At 37.2% G+C, this 27,597-nt stretch overlaps 3 protein-coding genes and 1 long non-coding RNA gene across 6 annotated transcripts; 2 read left to right on the top strand and 2 right to left on the bottom strand.

Annotated features, from left to right (window-relative positions):
* Nucleotides 1–39: 39 nt before the first annotated feature.
* Nucleotides 40–8,667, bottom strand: LOC106160928 (uncharacterized). Its single transcript, XM_013537702.2, has 3 exons — nucleotides 8,464–8,667; nucleotides 3,517–3,660; nucleotides 40–1,210 (listed from the first exon to the last, which is right to left on the bottom strand). Exons 1-3 carry the CDS (start codon nucleotides 8,624–8,626, stop codon nucleotides 1,035–1,037), a joined length of 483 nt encoding a protein of 160 aa, XP_013393156.2. The 5' UTR covers nucleotides 8,627–8,667; the 3' UTR covers nucleotides 40–1,034.
* On the top strand, nucleotides 5,449–21,824 carry LOC106160933 (protein arginine N-methyltransferase 9). Of its 3 annotated transcripts, none has more exons than XM_087007569.1 (11): nucleotides 5,449–5,473; nucleotides 10,533–10,600; nucleotides 10,947–11,115; nucleotides 11,572–11,739; nucleotides 11,937–12,045; nucleotides 12,483–12,556; nucleotides 12,952–13,195; nucleotides 13,754–13,949; nucleotides 15,971–16,835; nucleotides 20,563–20,719; nucleotides 21,129–21,824. In XM_087007569.1, exons 3-11 carry the CDS (start codon nucleotides 11,006–11,008, stop codon nucleotides 21,480–21,482), a joined length of 2,277 nt encoding a protein of 758 aa, XP_086863695.1. In that variant the 5' UTR covers nucleotides 5,449–5,473; nucleotides 10,533–10,600; nucleotides 10,947–11,005; the 3' UTR covers nucleotides 21,483–21,824. The 3 variants fall into 3 exon arrangements, with proteins under 3 accessions (XP_086863695.1, XP_013393172.2, XP_013393183.2); XM_013537718.2 differs by lacking the exon at nucleotides 5,449–5,473 and adding an exon at nucleotides 8,872–9,270; XM_013537729.2 differs by lacking the exon at nucleotides 5,449–5,473 and adding an exon at nucleotides 9,277–10,339.
* On the bottom strand, nucleotides 6,741–8,457 carry LOC147763274 (uncharacterized). Its single transcript, XR_015333331.1, has 2 exons — nucleotides 7,783–8,457; nucleotides 6,741–7,258 (listed from the first exon to the last, which is right to left on the bottom strand). It is a non-coding gene; the product is annotated as an uncharacterized LOC147763274 (long non-coding RNA).
* A 3,435-nt stretch (nucleotides 21,825–25,259) lies between the features above and the next one.
* LOC106160711 (uncharacterized) lies at nucleotides 25,260–27,492 on the top strand. The gene has a single exon (XM_087007515.1). It carries the CDS (start codon nucleotides 25,693–25,695, stop codon nucleotides 27,163–27,165), a length of 1,473 nt encoding a protein of 490 aa, XP_086863641.1. The 5' UTR covers nucleotides 25,260–25,692; the 3' UTR covers nucleotides 27,166–27,492.
* Nucleotides 27,493–27,597: the final 105 nt, after the last annotated feature.

The following is a 27,597-nucleotide window of genomic DNA, read 5'->3' as shown; positions in this document are numbered from 1 at the left end:
CTTAACCCTCAGTTTTTATTATTAGTATAAAAGACAGCATGATTTTAAATTAAAACAATTTATTGAAACAAACCAACAGCAATAATTGTCTGGAAGAGTCCACTATTGCATGTGATCTACTGTGAAGTAAAGAAAAGCAGGTCCAGCGAGTTCCTGTGACCTCTTTGTTTATCTTATTAAACACACACACATTGAGAGAGTTTTTGGTGCCAGTGGAATATGATGGCTAGATTGTTACGTATATATGTAAACGTACCAAGTAACCTGCTATCTCTTTTCTGGTTGTGGTAAGTGTTTCAGTACAATAGCCTTTCCTACCATATATAGGAACCTTAGTGTACTTCCTGCAAATATGAAAACTTTATGCACCTATAAAAATTAATCTACAACTGACCTTTTTCTGGCAAAAATGCAGGTTTGTTTGTAGCCTACGAACCATCCCTGGCTTTGTGTCTTATAAATCAAAACCAACGTACGTCTCATCTCGCCTAAGCAGTCGGAACATTTAACGTACACTTGGACTATTGTAAAAAAAGGATGTAGGGCATATAAATGAGCAAACATTGCCTTGATTATTTATGTTATTCTTCCACACTGACCAGATAGGAATACTTGTATTCTACAGATCCCATCTAACAACTGGATAGATATGAACGCGGTCAATGTCACAAATGTATGCATATACCAATGATGTATTTATCTACCCAGCGTATTCCACTGGCAATGAAAACTCTTTATTTTGACAGTTATAAACCTTAATATAAATGAAAAAATGATGTATTTTCGTGTTCACTCTAATCATCAATAAGCAAATAACCCAGTTTCAATCTATTTGGCATTTTTTTCCATGTTGAGTTCACTTTTTTTCCACCTGCAACAATCAAGCACCTCAATTTCCCTGTGCTATAAACTATTCCTTTACTAACCTGTCTCAGTTTCAACTCATCATAGGTTTGATGACATAGACTGCCAAACACTTTCTATTACTTCATATCATTTCACATATCCTAACAGAAAGTCCTGAGACAAAAAGACTACGAAAACCTTTCCCTGCTCTCAGCACTGACTTCCACTTCCTCCTGGATATCTTCAGATGCAGGGGTTCGGAAAAAATTCCATTGGCTCATTTTTATGTTGTAAACCATTTTCTTCCAGGTGATAATGCGTGTGGGATGCCATGGTTCCAAAACATCACGGTAGTAAGGTGGGGCTGCAAATAGTCAACAGAATATTCCATCCATTAAAAACTTAAAGTACTATATATATCTGGGGTGTTCCATAAAAAATGACCTATTTTACTTTACATCTCAATTTTGACATACACAGAGTTGCCAACCCAAGCTTTCATAAAATCAAGAGCCAAATGAAAAAAAAAAAAAAAAAAAAGTAATTTCAAACAAAAAACAGGATCATTACAAATATATTTTATTCACTCACAGAGAGTACAATCTATGATAATAATTCACATTATCTCTATATGTTGCACTTTTGGCAGCTTTTAGCAACTCGTCATCATACTGTCATTCAAAGCACATACAACATTTGCCCATTTTTCTTAACAACAGATTGTTTAATGTTTCAACAGCCATGTTACTTCTGAATTCATTCAAATTTTCCCCTACAACAGAAAATATCCTCTCACAATCTGAGCGTGGTCACTCGCTGCCAGGGAAATGTGGCGTTCAATAAGGAAATCGGCGTACAAAAGCTCCGCTCTGGTGACATTTTTCTGAAATGCAGTTTCTTGGTTTGTAATGGCTAACAACGAACCAGAGACCTGTTGAGTATTTTCACATTTTTTGTGAGCAGCACAATTCAAATGGGCTTTAGTGTCTGTTGCACCCCCACCTTGGATTGACAAATCTTTGTCACATACTTGACAGTACACGAACAATTTCCCCTTTTTGAAGGTGTAATGCACGGAAATGTGTGACTCCAATCACTCAGGTACTTCTGTGTAATTTTTTTCCGTTTAGCATCAGGTACACTTACAGTGTTACGCCCTCTGCCTCACATTTAGACTCGGTAAAATTATCATCCATTTCAAGAGTTCAAAATCACGCCATCTCCACCACGTGTCTCGTGACAGACAGTGGGAAGTCACATACTTAACATTGACACGCATGTGCAATCTGCTGCCGGGGATACACACAAGAGACACACGGAAAAAACCTTTCAATCGAATAATACTGTCAACATTATTAACGATGATGTATTTCAAAAGTCAGAAAAAATAATAGAAAATCAGTAGCACGGAAACGTATACTAAAAATCGGGAAAGTTCCTATAAAACAGAATAATTGGCAACTCTGTAAACATGTAATTAAGATATTCCCAACTTTTTCCACCAAATTGTTCCATAAGGATGACCATTATATCCTTGAAAATTCTGCAGAAATTGAAAATCTTTCAGGTAGTCAAATTTCAATAATTGATAAAGGCTTCGTTCACATGGAACGTCTATTTTCTAAATTCTATTTTCTATTCGCGCTATCTTATGATCACGGTCTGTGCCCTGAATATCCCGCCGCGTAATTACTGGCAGCGCGAGCCAGTTACTTATAGTAACTTATAGTAACTGGCTCGCGCTGCCAGTAATTACGCCGCGGGATATTCAGGGCACAGACCGTGATCATAAGACATACCGCAAATAGAAAATAGATTTTTAGAAAAAAGACATTCCATGTGAACGAAGCCAAAGTGTTCTATCCATACTCCTCCCAGCTGAAAAACGGCAGCCACATGAACACTGAAATTGGTAATGACTCTTCCAATCACGTCAGCCAGACTGTTCCTTTTCTTTGTATTTTGATCTTCATAGTGTCTAAATTTTGAGGATTGTTAGCATAGATTCTTTCCTTAAGATACCCTCCAAAGAAAGAAATCTGGGGGATTGAGATCTAGCGAGTAGGGTGGCCAAAGAAAGTGCGTGTGACATGAGATGATGATGATGATTGAAATCTGGCAACCTTACTTAAAGGTTTCAATTTCTGCAGAATTTACAATATCTTAATTATATCAAAATTGAGATGGAAAGTAAAATAGGTCAATTTTAAGGACTTCCTTGTAGAGAGAGAGAGAGAGAGAGAGAGAGAGAGAGAGAGAGATGTGGACAGTAAATAGAAAATCCTACAATATACAAAGTGACCAAAGACATACTGAAACTTTTCAATGACTAAACTTTGTACTTGATGTGGACAACAGAATTTTTTTTGCTTCCACAGTGATTTGGTTAAAAATTTTTGGTTATAAATAACCCCTTTAAGGAGTTTCTCTAGAATTTGCATCTGTGCAGAATTCACACATTAGTAATTCATCTAATTATTTATCATTTACATGGGTGAAAGTTGTAAAAACAGAGAAACACATAGCTTGCAATTTTTCATTACATTTAGACAATGTGATTAAAAATAATCAAAATGAAGACTGAAAATCCAGAAATAGGGCATAGACCTGAAATTTTTCCTCCATGTCATTAATCAGTAATTTACTCAGAGTAAAGATGCATCTACTCACGGGGCACATCGAAGAGTTCTGGGTGTAGACGGATGTATTCCTTAACGTTATGGTCTCTTATCCTCTGATACCTCATTCTCAAGTTCTGTGCGCTGACTCCTAAAAATGCCCCAACTGCTAAACCAAGACCAATACTTGGCACTCCTGAGGAAAAAAAAAACATGTTCTAACAACAGTGCACCCTTCACACCTACAAGCTAACGGCCAAAGTTTATCAATGCTATTTGCATGCTGGGAAAAAGTGTAAACTTTTATTTTGTTTAATTATCCATGCCTGATGCATGCACAGGGGTGACTCTGTAAGTTAAAAATCCAGAAAGATACTTTGCCTAGGCTAGAGGGGTCACTCTAAAATGGGTAATATAGCACACCAAGGTACACTACAGTAATGAAGCTGTGGCTACAGACTGCCCATGGCTTATATCACCCTGTTTTCTTACACCAAGAGCCAAGAAACCTTCTAATTCTGGACGTGACCCATGCTCTGAGTTCACATGAGAATAGGCTGAAGACAAAGATGCCATGCGGCTGCCCCTGCCAAATTTTGTCTCATTTAATGCTCACTTACAGTTCTCAATCTGTCCTAGAACATAATGCTTTTCTCTATTAATAAAAAATGTTCTCAATCTGTTTTAGGACATTCTGAAGGACTTCCCAAAAACAGTTCTTAAACTGTTACATTCATTACAGAACAACATTAGAACTGTAAAAAAATACACCAAATGTTCTAGAATAGATTGAGAATGGTAAGTGAATGTTAAATGAGACAATTTTCCACAGGGGCAGTGGACAGGTAATTTGTGACAGACCTAAGAATGCAGGGCACATCAGGCATTAGAAGGTTTCTTGCCTCTAGTTAGTGAACTTTGCGGAACATGTGATATTTCGGTATATTTTTGTGTACATGAGATTTATAAATGAACAATAGGAGGTTATAGCCTGGCACCATTTTATTTTGATTAGTATCGTTCATGTTTGGCATTCTTGTACCACAAACTAAACGTTCTTTATTGTCTCTATCAGTGTCAATCGGAATTTTGTGGTATTTATTCAGAATGCTTTGACCAATTTTGATTATTATTGCTTTTTTTTCATTACGTTAAACTACTATGGCAGTCTAGGGTCGTTTTACAAGGTTTTTAAGTTTATGCATCAGGTTTATAAATCATAGAGTGATTTTACGACAGTTGTTTACTATCCAATCAAGGTGACAACTAAGCGTCACCCTAGGAAGACAACATTAGGTAAAATGTTCGGTACTTTTGTAGTATACCCCCCCACCCTGTAACTTTTGCTTTTCAAATATTTTTTTACAGTTTTTTTACAGTTTTTTTACATTTTCTTATTCATCTATGTCAAAACTGTTTAAATAAAATGTTTTTGTAATTACCTGTGGTCTTTTTCAAGTTTTAATCAAGTTTAATCCATCCCATTGAAATAAAATGTGAGAATCTACCATGCATCTTGCAGTCAATAACTTGCCGCATTTTCATTGGCTAACTCTAAGGCTACATGACTTTCAGTTTTGACTTGTACTATAGACAGTGGGGAAAACACATCTGAAAATTGTTTTAAAGAAATTCAGTAAATATTAAAAGGATTATGAAGTTTCTGTGATGTCCCATCATTATAAAACATTTTGTTTTCTCAATGGAAATAAAAACCTGGAAGTCAACTTCAGTCCCTTTTTATTATTCATGTGCTTTCTTAACATAAACAGATTTATACATTGTATACTTGGACTTCCTCTGTAAAATTTGTTAGCTTCTTGTTCACATGAAATCATTTTCACATAATGGGGATGATAAGTACAAAACTTGAGTCTGGCAAGTCATGTAGCCTTAGAGTTAGCCAATGAAAATGCGGCAAGTTATTGACTGCAAGATGCATGGTAGATTCTCACAATGTATTTCAATGGGCTGGATTACACTTGATTAAAACTCGAAAAAGACCACAGGTAATTACTAGTACAAAAGCATTTTATTTAAATAGCTATGACATATATGAACAAGAAAATGTAAAAAACTGTTTGAAAAGTGAAAGTTACAGAAAGTTACAGGGTGGGGGGTATTAACCGATTACAGTGACGTCATATTTGCTCCGTAACACTAGTCCCGCGGCCATGCTGGAGGGAATGAACGACGGGGAATAGTAGCGTAAATATAGGTAAACCAAATAAAATAAAGTAAACTTCATATCACGATCAAGGACACCAAAGGGAAAAGGATATATACAAGCTGAGGCTTCAGCTGATCAGCGGGATCGACCGATATGAACTCAAGACAGTCTAAAAACGTGAAATCCTACTAAATGCTACTTACCCAACATCGTGTTGTCAGAAGATAGTTCAGTTATCTTGTACTTCATTTTTCTTGTTCATTGGGTAATAACAGTTATAGTTTGAGAGAGTTTAATGTGTAATCATAAGTTTAACCATAAATAGAAGCAACTGTTTTCATAAAGGATAGATATAAAAAAATTTGAGCTGATCATTAGGATAAACCCTTGTGGATTCAAGGAAGAATGTATGATTGTCTTATGACATGAAATATTGCTGTTAGTTATGACTTATCTTTACATCGTGAAGCTGTCAGAAATTATTTCAGCATTCTTGTACTTCATATTGGTTCATTAGAAAGTACATGTAACAAGACTGTTGTTCATTCATATAAGCAGCATTGTTAGCATTTTATTATTAGTTCAGTCATTCACAGAAGCATTTGTTAGGCACTTCAAATATCCTCAAACCTCAGTTTAAGTGGGACTTAGAGAATGGGAATTTGCCATGGGACTATACACTTGATATCAATGGAGCAATAGAAACTATGTCAATGATGAAAAAGACGTGTCCTTTGTATCAAAATAAAGCTGGTGAGTTGTGTTGTAAATAAGTTTTCAAAATACATCTACTGTCATAAAAAGTATTGTATCAAACTGATTTTATAAAATTTTATATACCATTTGCATTGAGAATATTTTGCTAGGTATTCAGTGAACAAAATTCATGTATTTTAAATTTACTTTAAAACTGCAATATCAGGTATTTGTTGTTCTCTTTTTTTAATGTAAAGCCTAACTATATTGGGGATTTTCAGATGCTATTGTTTATACAGTACAGAAGTAAAGTATGCAGAACATTTGCTCTATACCATCATCAACTTTTTAAATTATTTCAGCATTCTTGTACTTCATTTTGGTTCATTAGAAAGTACATGCAACGAGACTGTTGTTTGAGAGAGTTTAATATTCACCATGAATGCAACCATTCATATAAGCAACATTGTTAGGATTTTATTATTATTCAGTCATTCACAGAAGCAAGGCATTTTTCACAATCATGTATTTATGATGTCCAATGTAAAATAATAATTCAGTTCATGAATTGATTTCTGCAACCATTTGCTTAAACATATGGGAAAAGTGCACATTTTGTATGAATAAAAGTGAACATGAAATGCTGAGTTCTGAGTGTTGCTTCAATTAAATAACTCCTGTCATGCAATGGATTTCACTCTCCTGATGTTCAGATCCTGTCTCCTCAGCTGGTCACAGAGATCTAGGAATATTTTTTGCTGCTTCTACCTTGTGTGTCATCTAGCTGCCTTTTGTACCTGTCATCAAAAGCTTCCGTTTTTTTTTTTTTTTTTTTTTTTTTTTTTTTTTTTTTTTTTTTTAATAATTTACTTGCACCCAATCAGTGTGGCTTGGTGGGAAATGCCTGATCAATTTCCTACATGTAAATCTAAATTAATAGAAAGATAACAATAGTGATTTTTATTCATATTATAACTTACAACATTACAGTTGAAAGGAGCAGAATTTAACATTTTTACAGAGGAAAGTGCAAAATTATTTCATGAGGTTATTAAAGTTATATGTCAATTACACCTGAGGTAGAATTTACTTGCAAAATAAAATTACTCTTATCACTACACCAAATCGAAAATTAAGCCACCAACTTCCAAATACACTTCATACAGGTAATTGATTTAATTGGCCCAGCTCAGCTGTGTACAGTACAAATATAGCCTTGACACTAATTGGGAATAAAACTAACCAGGTATAAAAGAGGTAGGTGACAGCCGATAAAATCTAGAGAGCACCGTAACTGATAACAAATTACACCCAAGGCAATAGGTGAGTCTTCATTATAAAAGTCGAAACCCTGCCTGGGTATTTCCACACGTTTTAACAAATTAACACACTCTCCATCCACACTTTTTGGGCACTACTTTAAATATATACGTGCGCCCCAAACGTACACACCTAGGTCTTTGGTGTTCTACTGTTTTTTCTTTTATGGTAAATCTGCACAGTTGGCTCTTCATTCTTTGCTATTAAATAAATTAGTTTTATCCTTTACTTTTCCGAAGAGTCTTGATTCAAAGCCACCTCGCCGTCTCTCCTCCGTTTATGGTTTTAGTTCCTTCACCATGGATTTTTACCACTGCAGGCAATCTGTGAACGCTTGTAAAGTAAGTTACCTTCTCTCGATCAAATACCCTGCAGTAATTCATCATTTTGCTCGGTTAAATATGAAAAAAATACAGAAAACGAAAACTGAACTACAGACATGGCTTGTTCATGCGCAGCAGACGATTCCGGTCTCCCTCCAGTATGGCTGCCGTTTGTTTTGATGACGCAGGCTCTAATGGGTCAATACTACAAAAGTACCAAATGTTCTAAGCAAAACTGAAAGTTTTCAATTAACCTAAAATTATTATTTATAAAAGTAAAGTAGTAGTAAATGCTCAGTGCTCCAGCTCCTGTCTCGACAAAGCAAATAGACAGGTGATCGCTGTACATAACCAGAATTCACAACCCCGCAAATCCACTGTTATAAAATTGTTCTTAGGTTCAGCAGATTTAGCAAATCAAGGTGCTACTATCTAGCATATTAACATGGTAATGTAAGTAATTTTAATAAAAGCCTTAAGGTTTACTCACTTTGTACAAACGGTAGGGCTGGCTTTTGCCTGTTACCAAGTATTCCACCCACCAATGGTGGCAACCAATACAGAACTGGGTAAAAAAACCGTGGCTGCTCAGTTTCCTCAACGTCATAGCCAAAATTTACGGGTAATCTAGCCAGTTCATCGTCAGGCAACATTTTGGAGGAAGCCGATGATGCTGCGTGCGCATATCTGATTCGGGTTGATCTAGTTCAAAGATTTGAAACAGTTCTGGAAAGCCATATTATAGTTTTAATAAATATTTAAGAGAACATCAAACTCCTATTTCTATGAGTATGCATTTGTTTGATGGACAAAATAATATCAATGCCTTATTATTTGTCATTTTCTATTATATACATTTAAACCGGTATATTTTTTAATTATAGTATTAAAATAATTCCTTGTTTTAGTTTTTACAAGAGGTTGGAACAGCAAGTCTCGTGTAGTCGTGTTTCTGTGAAGGGAATTTTATTAATGAGATGTCCATAGCTAGCCACATGCAGTGTCCAGATTTAGAAAGGAACGTATGGCTCGTGAGCAAATCCATCCAGGCAGCAGAACGGTGTATGCAACAGAAAAATTATGGCCGTGCATTTGCGCATTACCTGCTCGTCTGTCGTCTGCAGCCGGCGAAAAAACACGACATAAAAGAAACTTTTAGCACCGCGTTTAGAGAATGGAGTGATGAATTGGAAAGAAAATGCCGCTGGGAGGATTTGTTCAAATGTTTTGACCAAGCTTGTCAGTTCTTCCCTGAATGTGAACAAATGTTAAACAATATGGGGTCACAACTATTCAGGTGCGAAGATAAAACACTTCTCAGATTCTTCAGCCGCGATCACACAAATATAAAAAAATCACTGTTATGCTCAAGTCTGAAACATATTGTGAAGATGGAAACCGATTCCAAAGTCCCTAGTTTTTTTTTCTGCTTCTTATCTGTCACAAGTTACACATCACTGAAAAACAAATGGTTTGAAGAACTGAATGAAACATTAAAATCCATCATAACAATTATCCAAGGGTAACGTACCATCTCCCTCATCTGTCCCCAGGGTAACCAGCTCCCTTATTTCTCCCCAGGGTAACCAGCTCTTTCAGCTCTCCCTAGGGTAACCAGCTCCCTCAGCTCTCTCCAGGGTAACCAGCTCCCTCAGCTCTCTATGGTAACCAGCCCCTTCAGCTTTCTCTCCATGGTAACCAGCCCCCTCAGCTCTCTCCATGTTAATCAGCTCCCTCGGCTCTCCCCAGGGTAACCAGCTCCCTCAGCTCTCTCCAGGGTAACCAGCTCCCTCAGCTCTCTCCAGGATAACCAGCTCCCTCAGCTCTCTCCAGGGTAACATCCTCCCTCAGCTCTCTCCATGGTAACCAGCTTCTTCAGCTCTCTCTATGGTAACCAGCTCCCTCAGCTCTCTCCATGTTAATCAGCTCCCTGCCTCTCCCCAGGGTAACCAGCTTTTTCAGCTCTCCTTAATCTTGGCATCCAATATATACTGCCATTGATAGCATGGCTTCAATCCTGCATAGTTTTTACCTTGGGTAAATGACTTCAGCACTGGCTCCGTCATAGCTCTATGATATGGTTCTATAATATAGCTCTCCAATGTGGCTCCAGCACCCTCTGTGGATATAAACAACATGTATAGAACAGAAAACATTTGATCACAACATAAAGTCGGTTAATTTTTGTTATCTGCTGCATGAAGTTTGTAAATACTATTTTTAAGGGAAACTTTATATGAAAATGTAATTGAAGATTTAAGCAAGTATAAAAGTAGTTGATTAAAAATTGTTTGATTAATAAGTTTTATTTCATTTCCTGGACAACATTTGAACTTACCTCCTGTGTTGATCTGTGATCATGAAACGTAAGTTACTATCCTAGGTATGTGCTGTTTCAGCAACTTGCTTGAAATGATAGATGTTCTGCAGTGCCATTTACTTTTGATAAATGTTTGTATTCGTATATGTTGAATTTTTTTGTATTATTAATACTTTGCTACAACTATCCAGGCATCAGAAGTGACTTATATCACTGAAAACACACACTGGCATTTTCAGGCTTGGTTATGTTGATGAGGCAGCTTCATGTTTTCGTAAGGCCTTGAGACAAGACCCAAGCTACCTGGGTAAGATTATGAAAGCGGTATAGTATTATTACTTGATATATACTTAGTTATGCTATCTGTTTATTTAGCAAGAGGCTGCAGATCCCAATGAATTTTATTGCTGCTCTTTTGTGACAGAAATCTGAGAATCAGATCATGTGGTAATGCCAATCTGTGTGATAGTAATTTTGCATCTCCCATCCTAGACCATTAGAGTAGGAAGTTTTAACTTTGTGGGCCTATAAGAAGCATCCACCTCCAATAGTTTTCATTATCGGGATTGTAATTTTCTTGTCTTTGTAATAATATTATATATTTTGAAAATGCACCATTGAACTGACATTTGAAATTTTGTGTAATATCACAGGTGCTAGAGAAAATCTTGAAAATGTCTGCAGTCACTTGGTGGAGCGCTGGCACTTTCGTATGCTGAATGATACACTGAGGAATCAGAGTTTTAAGAGTGCCATAGAGACGGCTGTTAAGCAGGGATACACCTCAGTTCTGGATATAGGGACAGGCACTGGATTACTCAGGTATGATGAAAAATAAGTTGTAGAAAAAATAATTTTTTTCTTTTTTTTTTTCATTCTATTTTTATTTATTTTATTTTATTTTTTACCAAAAATGATAGGACCTTTTTTTTGCCTTTCATAATTTCTTTTTTCTCTGCTCAACTTCTGCCACTTGTCTTATTTCCAATTCAGTTGATGAGAGTATTGGGGAGACACACTCGCTTTTTTCTTCCTATTTTTCACAAAACATTAGAGGAGAGAATGGCACAGAGGTGAAAGTGACTCACTTTAGAATAAAGATTGTCCATCTAGAACTTTTCATTTGTCACTAAATTAAGTAATTTAACTTAGGATGGTATTTTTAGTTGTTAGTTATTTTCTTCCATTAATTTTGGATAAACATTAATCAAGTTACTGATATATTGCAAAACAGCCTAATCTTTTAAAAATCAGAGAAGAAAAGTTTTCTCTTTCCAGCATGTTTGCTGCCAAAGCCGGAGCACAAGAGGTATATTCTTGTGAAATGTCCAAGACCATGTACGAGTTGGCAGGAGATGTTCTTGTAGCCAATCAGATGAAAGATAAAGTTCATCTGATTCATGCTAAGTCCACAGATATAACAGTGCCTGATGATATACCAAAAAGGTAAACATAAAATAAATCTGTCATTGATCCTGTGTGTGTGTGTGTGTGTGTGTGTGTGCCTGTGCGTGTGCATGCATCCTCTATTCCCTGTGAGTGTACACTATTCCCTATATTCATTTAGATTGAGATAGTTTAACTAAATGAGTTTTAAGAAGAGTGAAAGTTCCCCTTCCTTCTCACTGATATTATTTTTCCAGAGTTCCCCTAATAGTGACAGAGACTGTGGATGCAGGTCTTCTTGGAGAAGGGATGCTGTCCACATTAGATCACGCTTGGGAACATTTGTTGCTGTCTGACAAAACCCAGGTATGTAGGTATTCCAGCCCAGTTGGAGAGAGAGTTAGGGGGTACATCATATTTTTTTAAGATAAGAGTTTATTTAGAGATCAAATAAAATTTGGTAACATTTGTTGCTGTCTGACAAAACCCAGGTATACAAGCCTGTAGGCAAAGGGTAGGGGGGGGGTGTCTATGAACAGCCCTTTTGGACAGAAAAGGTCCCCTCTGAAACAAAATTTTATGCCATTTCTCATATAGGGACATCAAAAGGGGCTAAAAATATACCCTTTTGCAGAAAAGAATACCATTTTGAAATTGAATTCAACATTTTGTTTATGGAATGAAATGGTGTCAGTATTTTATTCAGCTGCATTGTATAATAATGTATACTTTGGCAGGACCATCTGGTGTTGTTTATGTTCTTAAATTACCTGTACATTACTTCCTTAATTTTGGTATTTCAGGCTCGGGTTATTCCAAGTGGCGCCACTGTAGTGGCTTGTCTTGTAGAATGTGAAGCAATTAGAAAACAGAACAGGTTAAGTATAAGACAGCATTTGAAGTGTTTATTTGTTTATTTCAGGAGAAAATCCAGAAATATGTTGATTTATTATTCTCTGAAAAATTCCCAATTTTACTCAAGTGAGATGGTTCATGTGATTTTGGTGAAGGTTTAGATGTAATCATGGCTTGGTTTATTTGTATCAGTGTCTCACAGCTTTGTTCCTTATATATGATCAGTTGGCTTGGTAAAAGATAAATTTGTTTACATAAAACAATGTTAAACAATCCATAATGGTGGGTTGCATCTGTCACCATTATATGTGAAATTGTCTGCAGTGTTCAAGGTGATTTCTAGGTTTTCTCTGAACATGAGTGACTTGTGTAAGTAGCCTAGCTCATGTGATGTATGGAATTGTTCCCAATGTTCAGGTTGCTATATCCTGGTCTCTGCCAGCTTGATCTGACCCAGGTCTCCCTGGTGTGTAAGACTTCTGTTCCACATAGACAGCAGAGAGATGGCACTGCTGTGGAGGATGATGATGATGATGATGATGAGGAAGATGAGGAGGAGGAGGAGCCGTACACCACTGAGAACCTGAAATATGTGAGAGGAGGCTACAGAGCCATCAGTGACGCCACATGTGTGTTCCAGTTTGATTTCAATGATCCTCAGGTAGGTATCACAGTAGGGGCAGGGGGGGGGGGGGGGGGGGAGAGTTACAGAGCCATCAGTTATGCTACCTGTGTGTTCCAGTTTGATTTCAATGACCCTGAGGTAGGTAGCACAGTGGGGGCAGGAGGGGGTAACAGAGCCATCAGTGATGCCACGTGTGTGTTCCAGTTTGACTTTAATGATACTGAGGTAGGTACCACAGTAGGGGGGGAGGCAGGGTCAGGGAGGGAGGTCAGCAAGGGCCAGGGAGGATCCAACCATTACTTTACATCAGCCTGAAACAAACACAAGCATATGGGAACTTCCAAAAAAATCATCCATTTATCACATCTTGGCATTGAAGCCCACAAATGCATTTAACAGTTATATCATGAACATACTTGAAATGTCCCTTTCAAAGTGAGTCTGTTTCTATAATTTTTACAGGCAATATGTAAATCACATGGGGATTCCACATAATCTTCTGTTTATCACATCTTGGCATTGACACCCACAAATACATCATGAACATGCTTGAAATGTAGCTATCAAAACAAGTCTGTTTCTATCATTTTTCAGGCAATACGTAAATACCGCAAGGGAATATCCAGAGATCTCCAATTGCCTGTGATAGCCACTGGAAGACTGGATGCCATAGCCATGTGGTTTGTCCTTGAACTTGACCCAGATACTCACCTGTCCACTTCACCTAGCAGTGACAGGTGCTGGGAACAGGCAATTTTCCCTGTCCTACCAGAACACATACACAGTCATGGTAAGTATTGTCCTACCAGAACACATACACAGTCATGGTAAGTATTGTCCTACCAGAACACATACACAGTCATGGTAAGTATTGTCCTACCAGAACACATACACAGTCATGGTAAGTATTGTCCTACCAGAACACATACACAGTCATGGTAAGTATTGTCCTACCAGAACACATACACAGTCATGGTAAGTATTGTCCTACCAGAACACATACACAGTCATGGTAAGTATTGTCCTACCAGAACACATACACAGTCATGGTAAGTATTGTCCTACCAGAACACATACACAGTCATGGTAAGTATTGTCCTACCAGAACACATACACAGTCATGGTAAGTATTGTCCTACCAGAACACATACACAGTCATGGTAAGTATTGTCCTACCAGAACACATACACAGTCATGGTAAGTATTGTCCTACCAGAACACATACACAGTCATGGTAAGTATTCCCTGTGCTACCAGAACACATACACAGTCATGGCAAGTATTGTCCTACCAGAACACATACACAGTCATGGCAAGTATTGTCCTACCAGAACACATACACAGTCATGGCAAGTATTGTCCTACCAGAACACATACACAGTCATGGTAAGTATTGTCCTACCAGAACACATACACAGTCATGGCAAGTATTCCCTGTGCTACCAGAACACTAAAAAGTCATGATAAGTATTCCCTGTGCTACCAGAACACATACACAGTCATGGTAAGTATTGTCCTACCAGAACACATACACAGTCATGGTAAGTATTGTTCTACCAGAACACATACACAGTCATGGTAAGTATTGTCCCACCAGAACACATACACAGTCATGGTAAGTATTGTTCTACCAGAACACATACACAGTCATGGTAAGTATTGTCCTACCAGAACACATACACAGTCATGGTAAGTATTGTCCTACCAGAACACATACACAGTCATGGTAAGTATTCCCTGTGCTACCAGAACACATACACAGTCATGGCAAGTATTGTCCTACCAGAACACATACACAGTCATGGTAAGTATTGTCCTACCAGAACACATACACAGTCATGGCAAGTATTCCCTGTGCTACCAGAACACTAAAAAGTCATGATAAGTATTCCCTGTGCTACCAGAACACATACACAGTCATGGTAAGTATTGTCCTACCAGAACACATACACAGTCATGGTAAGTATTGTTCTACCAGAACACATACACAGTCATGGTAAGTATTGTCCCACCAGAACACATACACAGTCATGGTAAGTATTGTTCTACCAGAACACATACACAGTCATGGTAAGTATTGTCCTACCAGAACACATACACAGTCATGGTAAGTATTGTCCTACCAGAACACATACACAGTCATGGTAAGTATTCCCTGTGCTACCAGAACACATACACAGTCATGGCAAGTATTGTCCTACCAGAACACATACACAGTCTTGGCAAGTATTGTCCTACCAGAACACATACACAGTCATGGTAAGTATTGTCCTACCAGAACACATACACAGTCATGGTAAGTATTGTCCTACCAGAACACATACACAGTCATGGTAAGTATTGTCCTACCAGAACACATACACAGTCATGGTAAGTATTGTCCTACCAGAACACATACACAGTCATGGCAAGTATTCCCTGTGCTACCAGAACACTAAAAAGTCATGATAAGTATTCCCTGTGCTACCAGAACACATACACAGTCATGGTAAGTATTGTCCTACCAGAACACATACACAGTCATGGTAAATATTCTCCATGTCTTCAAACATTGAGGGAAGATATGACATGTTCCAACAAAAACCATCAAGATGAATAATTAAAGTTGGTGAAAATGGTGCATAAGCTGTGATGGATGATTATTCAGTAGATCATTTAGTATGGTTTTACTCTGTCGTTACCAGCTGCAGTATGAACACACTGTGGGTACTTTAGGATGGGGACATCTTTATTGGTAGTGGTTTCATGTGTAACTTTCACTTTCGTTTTCACCATAATTCAAATCAAATATAATATATCTGTTCATTTCAGGCTGTGAGAGAAGAGAAAACCTGGTAGTCAGGGAAGGAGAGATGGTACATGTCCACTGCAGTGTGGCTAATGACCTCATACATTTATACTGCACTGATATTAAGAGGGAAAAACCAAGGACTCAAAAAAATCAACCACAGGGTGCTTGTACCAGTAGCTCACAAAGTTCTTTGTCTTTTGGTGATGTCTTCCGTCCTGTGCCCTCTTATAGTTTCTGTGGCTTTGAAGACAACTCTGTCTCTCAAGGTGCATATCAGTTTGTGGAAAACTCTGAAGATTCTCTACGGGATTGTGATGAGAATTCAGACTCGTTGAGAGTCAGGGACTTATCTCAAGGGGAGAAATTAAATTCCACAGTTGATGCGGGAACTCAAGGTTGTTCATCCATAAGCTCATATGGTGCCAGCATAAATACAGACAAAACAATCAGTACAAGTACCTCTAAATGTGATACCTATTCTTTTGGTGGCTGCCCTTCACCCAAATCAACTTTGTTGTTAGAGAGGCATGAACTTGGGAGGCTGAATGACATAGAAGTTAATACAGCATATTTTTCTGCTGTACAAAAGTTACAGCAAGAGAAAACTGGTCTCAGCATTCTAGACATTACACAAGGGTTCTCTGCTCTTTGTCTGCAGTCTCTCCTACAGGGGGCAGCACAGGTGACATTAACTGGACAAGATGAGACCAATCAAATGATACTTCGTCATATCTCAGAGGCCAATCAAATAGATGCTGGCAAGCTGTTGTTTGTAAATGGGTTACCAGAGGAAGGAGACCAGGGGTATGATGTCCTGGTAACAGAGCTGGTAGAGCCTTGTGGAGCCCTAAGACAACAAGTGTTAGAAGATATAGCTCTGGCAAAGTAGGTGCATAGGAGGGCTCCTATAGAATGAGATAAATGTTGTTGCCTGAACTCATGTAAAGTGTTAAAACAAAACGTGCATCATCAAATAAAAAACTTATCCTAAATTTTCAGGCATTTTAGGCATCGAGTTATTATAAAGTTCTTTATTCAGGTTCTTTCTTCTTTTTTTCTGAAGTAAATGAGTTTTGACAAGATAATGAAGTTTGGCAACCAGAGAAACCTAAATTGCCATTTTCAAAGCATTCATCAACGAATGAAAAACTTAACCGAAACTTCCTTTTTAGACATTGAGTTATCATAAACTACCAAGTACTTAATCCAATATTTTTTCATTTCTTTCTTTTTTATGTACAGACACAGATGTGTCTGTACATATTGCTATCACCTGCGTCTGTCGTCGCCGATGGCGATGCCGTCGCCGTGCACTTTCCTTGTAAACACGATAAGTGGAGGGCAGTTTTACTTTTTGTCTTAATATTTACAGAGCTGATGAATATTCATAAAACGCAGGTCAAGTTCGAAAATCAGCAAGATCGGGCCATTATTGTAGAAGTTATGCTGTTTTTTCACTTTTCAGCATATATGCAACCCTGTAAACACATTTTAAGGAGTACCATTAGACCTTTTGTCATGAAACTCACAGAAGTAATCAATCTTATTAAAACGCAGGTCAAGTTCGAAAATCGGCATGATCGGGCCACTATTTTAGTAGTTGTGCTGTTTTTTCATTTTTCAGCATATATGCAACACTGTAAACACAATATAAGAAAAACAGATAGGTCAATTGTCATTAAACTCCCAGGAATGGTCAATCTTACTAAAACGCAGGCTGAGTTCGAAAATCAGCATAATCGGGGCATTATTTTAGAAGTTATGTTGTTTTTTCACATTTCCTCAGATTTAATTCTTAGGCATGTTAACAGTCTCATTATTGAACTAATAAGATACGTAAAAGTGTTTGTTTGATATTTCCTGCATCTTTACAACATTGTTAGTTGATCATGTAAAAATGATGGTAAACTTGTTATAGTGTATTGTGTAATAAAGTTTCAAAAATGGAAATAAATTCATATCATTGCAGTTTGTCAGATTCAATCATCCACTATGTTCAGAATCTCAGAATGGAGGAAATAGGACATTTAACACTGTTCTATTGATATTTTTCCCATCTCATCAATTTTCTTAGTTGGTCATATAAAAATGGCAACAAACTGTTTATTTTGTTTTATGTTAAAAAAATGTTAAAAATGGAAATAAACCCATTTCAGAACAGTGCTGTCTTGTTTACATTTTGGCATTTTTAAGATGTGACTTTGAAGTTCCATGAGCCTGCAGACCTTTGCTAGTCACATTTTCTGAATATCCATGATACTAATATTTTATTATTAAAAATTGATGGTCATTATGCTGTTAAACATTATGTAATATTGCATCAAAATTTGAAGAAACCCCTATTTTGGGCACTGCTCCCATGATGACCATTTAAGAAAAACCATGTCACTTACTGTTTTCAAACTTACAGGAAAGAAACATAGGGCTAAAATACAGCTTCAGTAGGCAATGCAGTCTGTTTGGTAATTTTTTCTGGCAGTTAAACAGTTTTTTGTGAAAATTTAATTTTTCACATATTGGCATTTTCAAGGTTTAACTTTGAAGTTCCATGAGCCTGCAGACCTTTGCTAGTCACGTTTTCTGAATGTTCATGTTACTAATATTCTATTATTGAAAATTGATGGTCATTATACTGTTAAGCATTATGTAATGTTGCATCAAAATAGAAGAAAACAATTTTTGGTGCTGCTGCCATGATGACCATTATGGGAAAAAAGAAACACAGGACTTAAATGCAGAATGAGTTGGAAAAGCAGTCTAATTGGCTTCTTTTTCTGGAAGTTATACATTTGAGTGAAATATTCATTATCTTTTTGGCATATTCATTGTGGGACTCAGAGCTCCCATGGACATGAAGCCGAATGGTGATCAAATTTTCTACATGTCCATGCTATTTATAGTCAATAATCAAAAATTGGTGATAATTATTCTATAATTTATTATGTAATGTTACATCAAAATTGACAACAATATTTTTGCATTGCTACTGCAAACATTATGAAAAGAAAACTGTTACTTATTATTATTTTTAACTTACAAGTATGATTATTAGGATTGGCATGCAGTTCAAATTAGAAAGCCAGGTCAATTGGGTTATCATTCATTATTGAATTTATGCAATTTTGTGTGAAATTTTCATTTTTCTCATTCTGGCACTTTCTAAGTATAAACTTGAACTCTGATGGGCCTGAAGCCTTATGCTTTTACTTTCGTCGTTGTTACCTGTTGTGCATAATTAAAATTTGATGTTGACTGTGCAGTAAAACATAATGTATTATTGCATCAGAATTGGTAGTCTCCTATTTTGTGCATTATTGTTTTGTGCTTTTCTTAAGATGTGACTTATGGGCCTGAAAGACCTTTGAGAGGGTCAGTCTGTTAATATCCCTTGGGTATCACTTAGCTAATTTCTTAGTTATAAAGTCATTTGCCTAATTGATAGGCCATTAAAGGAGATTACATAAAGCACACTTGTTGATATTTCCTTGTAAACTCCCAAAAGTTAAGCTCTCTGCTAGATTAATAATAAGGAAGCAGTGATAATTATGCAGGTTATTATATATATATATATATATATATATATATATATATATATATATATATATATATATATATATATATATATATATATATATATATAATCAAAGATTAAAAATTTGAATAGCAGCTTCATTGAAATTATATTTACCTCAGGCTCTGCCAAGGAGGTTATATTTTCACCCCTGTTTGTCTGTCATCAACATAACTCAAAAAGTTATGGACCGATTTTGCTGAAATTTTCAGGAACTGTCAGAATTGGACCAAAGAGGACAATGATTAGTTTTTAGTGGTGGTCTGGCTCAAAAATCAATCAATAATCAATAATAATCAACAATTGCTGCCTTGGCAGAGGTCTGCACTCTCGGTGGTTTTCTAGTTTTGTTATGTTTTCCTTTACAATTTTTTCTCAAACACTTGCATTTGTGACTTTTAACTCTCATCCGCTTGAGGCTCTGCACATTTTCTGTATTTCCACATAAGCAATTGTATTGTTTTTTATGTCTTTAAACATTATATAATATTATTTTATGCACTGTCATCATTTTTCAAATATTGAGACTTTCATCATGTGACTTTGGTCTCTCATGGTCCTGAAACTGTAATCTTATTGAAGGGGTGGATTGAGACCATCTTCTGGGTCTTCTAGAAGACAGGTTATTAAGTTTATATTGACTGGTATCTATTTTTTTCTGTTGGAAGACCATCAAAATAGACGATGGATCAACATAGATACTTTGGAATACTGTCAGAAAATATCTCAGGGTCCGCTCCTGTTATTGACCATGTTACATGTTGTGCATGATTAAAATTCAGTGTTGACTGACAGTGCTATTATAAGCATTATTTATTATTGCATCAAAATTGACAAAATGACCTATTTTGCATCTTTATTTTCTGTTTTTTGTCTGTACATTTGACAGCTTTGCTGCCTTGTTCTAAATTAATTGATTAATTTTTATTTTACAGAATAATAGAATTGAGCAAAGGGAGAAGCCTATATTGATATTATTCAGATTTTTTTTAAAAGACGTGTAGCCAGATCATATTATATATGAGAGTTCTATATGTTCAGAGTGAGTCACCTGAGGCCAGGGGGCAGTGTGGTCCCACAGAGGACGTCTGTCTATGGGATGTGTATCCACTCCGAGAAACTAAAGGAATACAGCATGGTGGTTAGTGACCAGTCAACACTGGGGTGGAATATTGCTCAGTTTATCAATGATTTCAAGGTACACACTCAGGATTTATGTGGCATATACATTCAAGTTTATGTACATAAACATCAAGCTGCTGAAAGTTAACAATTAAATCTTTTTTTTTTTACATATATTATCAATAAGATTTTTCATGGTTCCAAGGACTTGTATTTACTGATCGTTTAATGATGGGAAGCTTTTACTTTGGAACAAAAGTAATATTGATAAAAGGGAAACATGGCTGTTTCTGTACTATTTTTGTTCCAAATTAGGTGATTACTATCACTAAAACATCAGTAAATACTTTTATTTTGATATAAACTCCTTCAATAGTAGACCAGGGATAGAGCTAGGTCCTAGTGCAGAGGAAGCGCCTCTGGTTAACATTATAAAGTACACATCTTTCACGTCTTTCTAACCCAGCGCTGTATTTCTGTTCCAGATGCGGACCCATGTTGACGTGGACCTACAAACCCTCCCGTATACCAGACTAACAGAACCTTTCAAAATCTTTGACTTTGACTTCAACCTTCCCCAATCCAGCGACATGCTCAATTTCTTAGAAAAAGACGTCACGGTCCGCGTCCCCGCCTGTGAGAACGGCAGCCTGACAGGCGTGGTTTACTGGTTTGATATCTATTTGGCAGACGCTGTGAGGCTGTGTACTCTGGATGAACCGAGACACTGGAGACAGGCAGTGGTGATGATGGCGGAGGACCTTGACGTCACCCTCGGGGACGGACTATGTATCCAGGCTAGGTGCAGGAATAGCTGCATTGATATCACTGTGAAATAATGACATACTGTGTATCCAGGCTAGGTGCAGGAATAGATACATTGATATCACTGTGAAATAATGACATAAAGATTACTGCTTAAAACTTTGATAAAAGATTCATGTCTCACTCAAATTAACAGCAAATAATATGTGATCAATAAAACTCAATATGTGACACGCGATTTAGTTTTAGAAATAATGATTCTCACGGGCTCATTATATAATGTGAAAATTATGCAAGTTTTGCTACTTCAAAAGCAGTTATTACACTGTTGTAAAGATGTGCCCCCCAAAGTTGTCTACTACATTCAATAAACTAGTACACTCTAAATAAAAGTATGATGCGGTTACTTTCACACAGATGATCGTTTATTAAATAGTCTAGTTCTACTCTGTGTGAACATCTGAAACGTATCAAGAGAAAAAGATACAGGAAAATTTCCATTTACAGTACTATTTTTTAAAATGCCGTTGTATTATGTAAGGTCGCAGTACCAAGTGCCTGTAGAATGTGCGATATTCATAATTTTTCACAAGTACGATCTTAGTGTGACGTTACGTGAAATGCGACGTTACGCCATGACGTCACAATAACCACACCAATATTAATCGCCAAAGTTTCAGCTCAGAAAAACGTTTTGTTCCATTTTGCCTATTTTTTTAGATTTCTTGGCGTGAGTTTTATCTAAGGTTTCAATGTTTTGTGATAAATTTTAAAAATGGATCATATTTGTGACGGAGGACTGAATGATTTTATTTAACGATAGCGAAACGGGCGTGTCTTGATACCAAGGTAACGTTTATACCATAATCCATTTCTTCGATAGCGATCAATAAGACGTTATACGGAATCTAGGAATATAGTTTTTATCATTTTTTCACAAAAAATGGGATGCACTCAATCACGTAAGTGCTCAAAACAACGCGTATATGTGAAGACTAGTTCAGCGTTCTGTTGTCTGTAAGCGTTATTGTTTAAAGTAAATTGCAAATTACAAGCAGAAAATATGCGCTGTAAATATGGATATGAACTGAATAGTGTAAAGAAATGTCGCATTTGGTATATAAAATAACTTATAAGTGCATTAAATTCATTGTTTTGCTGCATTATCAATTTGATCAAATAAATTTTTTTATATAACGTGATCTCTCTGCAGACGCAGTTCAACCTATTAACAGCTATCATGATGTACGCGAGGAGTATTACAGTGGTAAGAAATGCGGTTATGCCGAGTCGAGACATGAGAACATCTGATACTAACACAATAATGTTATGGTTTTATTCTATACGTTTCTGCTTAATACACAAAGCCTATATATCCAACACACTTATCAACACCGCAGATGCGAGCAATTGCACTGTTATCTCTCGCCCTTGTCCGTGAGGAGGAGAAAGTTTACAGTACTCATTGCTTCCTATAACAAATAATACATGCTTGAAAAAAATGAAGAGATAGAACTTGGTTTAACTGTATTAAGAGGTCTATATTACCCAACTATCGAAGAGGTTTTTTTATTTCTTTTATTCAGTATTAATTATGTTGGTACATGTAATATCCGATTCGAGTACTCAATATTACAGGAACTCGTAGACCAGGACTGCGCAAAAGGATCAGAAATTTCTTTCGCCGCGGGAATAAAGGCGGGTTCAATTTCTATATATTTTATATATCACAACTGGATTACTACTTCGTTTTCGACTTGCTTATAAATACATAACAAATGTAAAAAAAAAAAACAAATATGTATATTTTCGTCAATAATACTCAGAAAGATCGCAGCTGCTACTAAAGCATTGGGAATGAAAGCCATGCACTTTACTTAATTTGCTATAATATACATTTTAAGTAATCTTTAGTAAACTGCTGGTAGAAAGCATTTTTTATTCCTGTTTAGTTGGACCCAGCCCATCTGAAGAGTTTAATATGGCGATGACTATCACTGGTATTGCCTTGAAATCGTCTGACGAAGTGTTAACAGTGAACAAAGAGCTGGCAGATGTCGAAATGTTTGGAATGACATTTATCCCGTTTTCTGAACGCGCTCTGGAGCTGATTGCCAGGGGGTTAGGGTGAGTGCTTGAGTTGACTGAAGTTTGAAGAAAACGTATTGTAATTAAACGTTCATATAATAAAATATAGAGACTTTCCTGTACCATTTGGTAATACCTCAATTTTTCACCTGTACTTTACCTGTTCCTACTGAGCGTTCTTGTTTTCTTTCCCTTATATTTAAGAGAAAGCACTCCACCAACTTCAAACTCAAATAAACAACGCAAGGAAAAGGATGACGAGCAAGATTTGTTTAGAATTGTGGACGATCTCATTCGGGAGATCGACCAGGCCTAAATGGGTAGGTCAATGACCTCTGACCTTCAGCTTAATTAGATGAAATCTGCTATTTTGAAAATTTAAATTAGAGTACTGTGCGACATGGATGATAAGACATCAAATTATTATACTTAAACACTACCTTTCAGCCAGCTTCCCTGTGTATAGACCCCGAGGTCAAAATATACCAACACTGACCGCAGAAAGGGTAAACTCAAGGACCAGGATAGACCTCAAGGTCCAGATATAGACATTGACCACACTCGAGGACCATTATAGACCTCAAGGTCCATATATAGACATTGACCAACACTCGAGGACCATTATAGACCTCAACACTCAAGGACCATTATAGACCTCAAGGTCCAGATATAGACATTGACCAACACTCCAGGACCAATATAGACCTCAAGGTCCATATATAGACATTGACCAACACTCGAGGACCATTATAGACCTCAAGGTCCAGATTTAGACATTGACCAACACTCGAGGACCAATATAGACCTCAAGGTCCAGATATAGACATTGACCAACACTCCAGGACCAATATAGACCTCAAGGTCCAGATTTAGACATTGACCAACACTCCAGGACCAATATAGACCTCAAGGTCCAGATATAGACATTGACCAACACTCCAGGACCAATATAGACCTCAAGGTCCAGATATAGACATTGACCAACACTCGAGGACCAATATAGACCTCAAGGTCCAGATATAGACATTGACCAACACTCGAGGACCAATATAGACCTCAAGGTCCAGATTTAGACATTGACCAACACTCGAGGACCAATATAGACCTCAAGGTCCATATATAGACATTGACCAACACTCGAGGACCATTATAGACCTCAAGGTCCAGATATAGACATTGACCAACACTCGAGGACCATTATAGACCTCAAGGTCCATATATATATATAGACATTTACCAACACTCGAGGACCATTATAGACCTCAAGGTCCAGATATAGACATTGACCAACACTCGAGGACCATTATAGACCTCAAGGTCCAGATATAGACATTGACCAACACTCAAGGACCAACATAGACCTCAAGGTCCAGATATAGACATTGACCAACACTGACCATATTGAGTGTTTACTCAAGGATCGATATAGACCTCAAGGTCCAGATATTGACTTTGACCAACACTGACCATACTAAGTGTTAACTCAAGGACCAGGATAGACCTCAAGGTCCAGATAGACTAAGTTCATTAACCTTTTAAGGTCAATGGTGAATGAGGTAAAGGATCGCGTTCACTGCACCAAGGCGAAGTTAACTGCAAGCTTAAGTGCGCAGAAAAGAATGCGCGAAGACTTTTCTTTACCATTCAGCTTCAGTGAAAAAACGATATAAAATTATTAAATATTTGAAAAAATATTTTAAAATAAAATAAATAAAAGACAAAAAAGAAGATACATTGAAATATAAAACCCAAGAGGCCAAAAAAAAAAAGATTTTAGAGATTATGTGCAACTTGTTTGCACGTCATGTTTATCATTAATTTATAAAAAGAAGTTTAGAAAAGGAGAATGACAAATCATTCTGCTTGGAAAGAAATTGGGATCGGTGACACTGCCTGTGATACGATTTGGAATTTCAAGTTTCATCTACATGACGTTAAGATGTCAAAAGAAATCCCTGTAGGTAGAGGCATGGTATTGTAATGCATATGCCTAAGACACATATATGTGTAAATTCGTCACGAGGATCATTAAAGCAAATTCTTAATGCTGTAAATGTCGCATTAAAGGTAAAAATAAAAGCCATTTAGCAACACGTCCGTTTAATGTGTTGCTTTCTTAGTGCGTGTCAAATATACCCTTAAAATAGTTCTACTGCAGTATAAAGTGCACGTATCATCAACTTAGCAGAGGAGGAAATGCACGCAGGAGTAGGGGGAAGAACAAAAATGATTCGCACAAGAGGTATTAAAACTTTCTACGTTCGGGAAAGACGCCACTTGCTGCGGAGATGTTGCCGGACAGGCTGCACGCTGCAGTCCCGCCTTATTGTGCTAATAGTGATAGCTGCGGTTTGCTACATTGGTGTTTATATGTCACTGCAGAGACCTGGGGGACAAAAGAGGAAGGTTGTAAACAGACATGTGACGTCATACCACAGACACGTGGACACAATGGCGTGGGCCAAGCCCAATGTGACGACAGAAATGTATGTGCTGTCTGCATATTATGACGACAGACCAACACTCGACCCCAGGGCAAGACCAGTTGTTCGTATAATCACCATAGCAGACAAGGAACAAATAGAAGGCAGAGGACAAAAGAAAATGATGTGTGTGATTTGGGTTGGCAACTCCAAATGGACGCCTATCAGAATGACCTACTCTCCCACAGGGTCGGGAGGATGGTACTTTCGGGAGTATATTTTCGTGTGCGACCTTGGAAAATTATCCTCAACGATTAAACCGCGTTTTCTATCTATAATTGACGAATCTCCGGACAATGTGTACCCTAATGTAAAGAGTTTGTACAAGATACCTATCAAATATCCGCACAGACCTAAGAAGAAGCTAGAGTTTGGTGCTTGTATTGGGTTGACGTATGGCACCATTGATCCTCTTCGCCTGGTGGAGTGGGTAGAACTCAACAGAATCTGGGGGGTCGAAGAGATCAATATTTACGGCAGCATTGTCAATAAAACCACACAAAATGTCTTCATGCATTATCACAACCAGAATATTTTGATATATAACAATGTTTTCCGGATTTTTAATGAAACCGAGGAGTTTATGTTGCAGTTAATGTCTGCGCCAACTCTTAATGACTGCATGTACAAAAACATGTACCGCTATAAACACATTGTGGTGATTGATCTAGACGAGGTGATTGTTCCACGGGGAAATCTCACCAGTTATACCGAGCTCTTAGATGCAATTGACGCTGCCATTAAGAGGAAACACCGACATCGAATGTATCACTTTAGTAACGTGTACTTTTTTTCCGAGCTTCCGCAGGACAATTCCATGCCGAGTCATCTCACAACGCTGCGTCAGGTAGGACGCCTGAGGCTTCCCTCTCTGCAGGGGGTGTCCACAAAAACCATCATAGACCCTTTAACGTGTACTAATTTACACAATCACTATTGTTGGAAACTGACAGAACTAGGCGATGCGGAAACGGAGTCGCTTCATGTACCGAAAGATTTTGCACTCAACCAACATTACAAAAGATGCCATTTTGATAAAGTTTTGAATGTTTACCGTTCTCTGAAGCCGTGTAAAGAAGCACTGAAGGATTACGCTATAGATACAAGTGTTCACAGGTTTAAGGATGTGCTGGTATCGCGCGTGCAGAAGGAGCTGGATAAACTGGGAATACGAACGCTGAAATAAACAGCTTACAAACAAACGTTATTTTGTAGCTTTTGGAATGGTTTGGCTACGTCAAAAAACACAGTCCTATCTCTTTATTTGGTCTCTACGTCTTCATCATGACTGTTTTTAGATGAAATGACCTGCCAAATACGTCGGCCAGCTCGATGTGAATTTTTAGAGGACCCTCCCTTTTTTTCGAGATGGACCCCCTTTTTTATTAATACTTCAAACTCAAAATATTGTTTCTTTTCTACATGTCTAACCCAACAACTGAATGGTTATTTTCGACAAATGCTATATATTGAAATTGTTATAACTGAAATAAATAAATATGCCGCAAATTAATACTACAAGAAAACCTTTCTTTTTAAGTTTTGGAAATTATCTCTAGAGTCGGAGTCCAAAGAGGACTTGCTAACTATTTAGTCGGCCACAGAAGAGCGGCCAGTT

The sequence above is a fragment of the Lingula anatina genome, chromosome 3 (genome assembly GCF_051362555.1).
Source record: "Lingula anatina isolate TDL-2025a chromosome 3, LinAna3.0, whole genome shotgun sequence".
NCBI classification, from domain to species: Eukaryota; Metazoa; Brachiopoda; class Lingulata; order Lingulida; family Lingulidae; genus Lingula; species Lingula anatina.
This window is presented reverse-complemented; position numbering and strand designations above follow the sequence as displayed.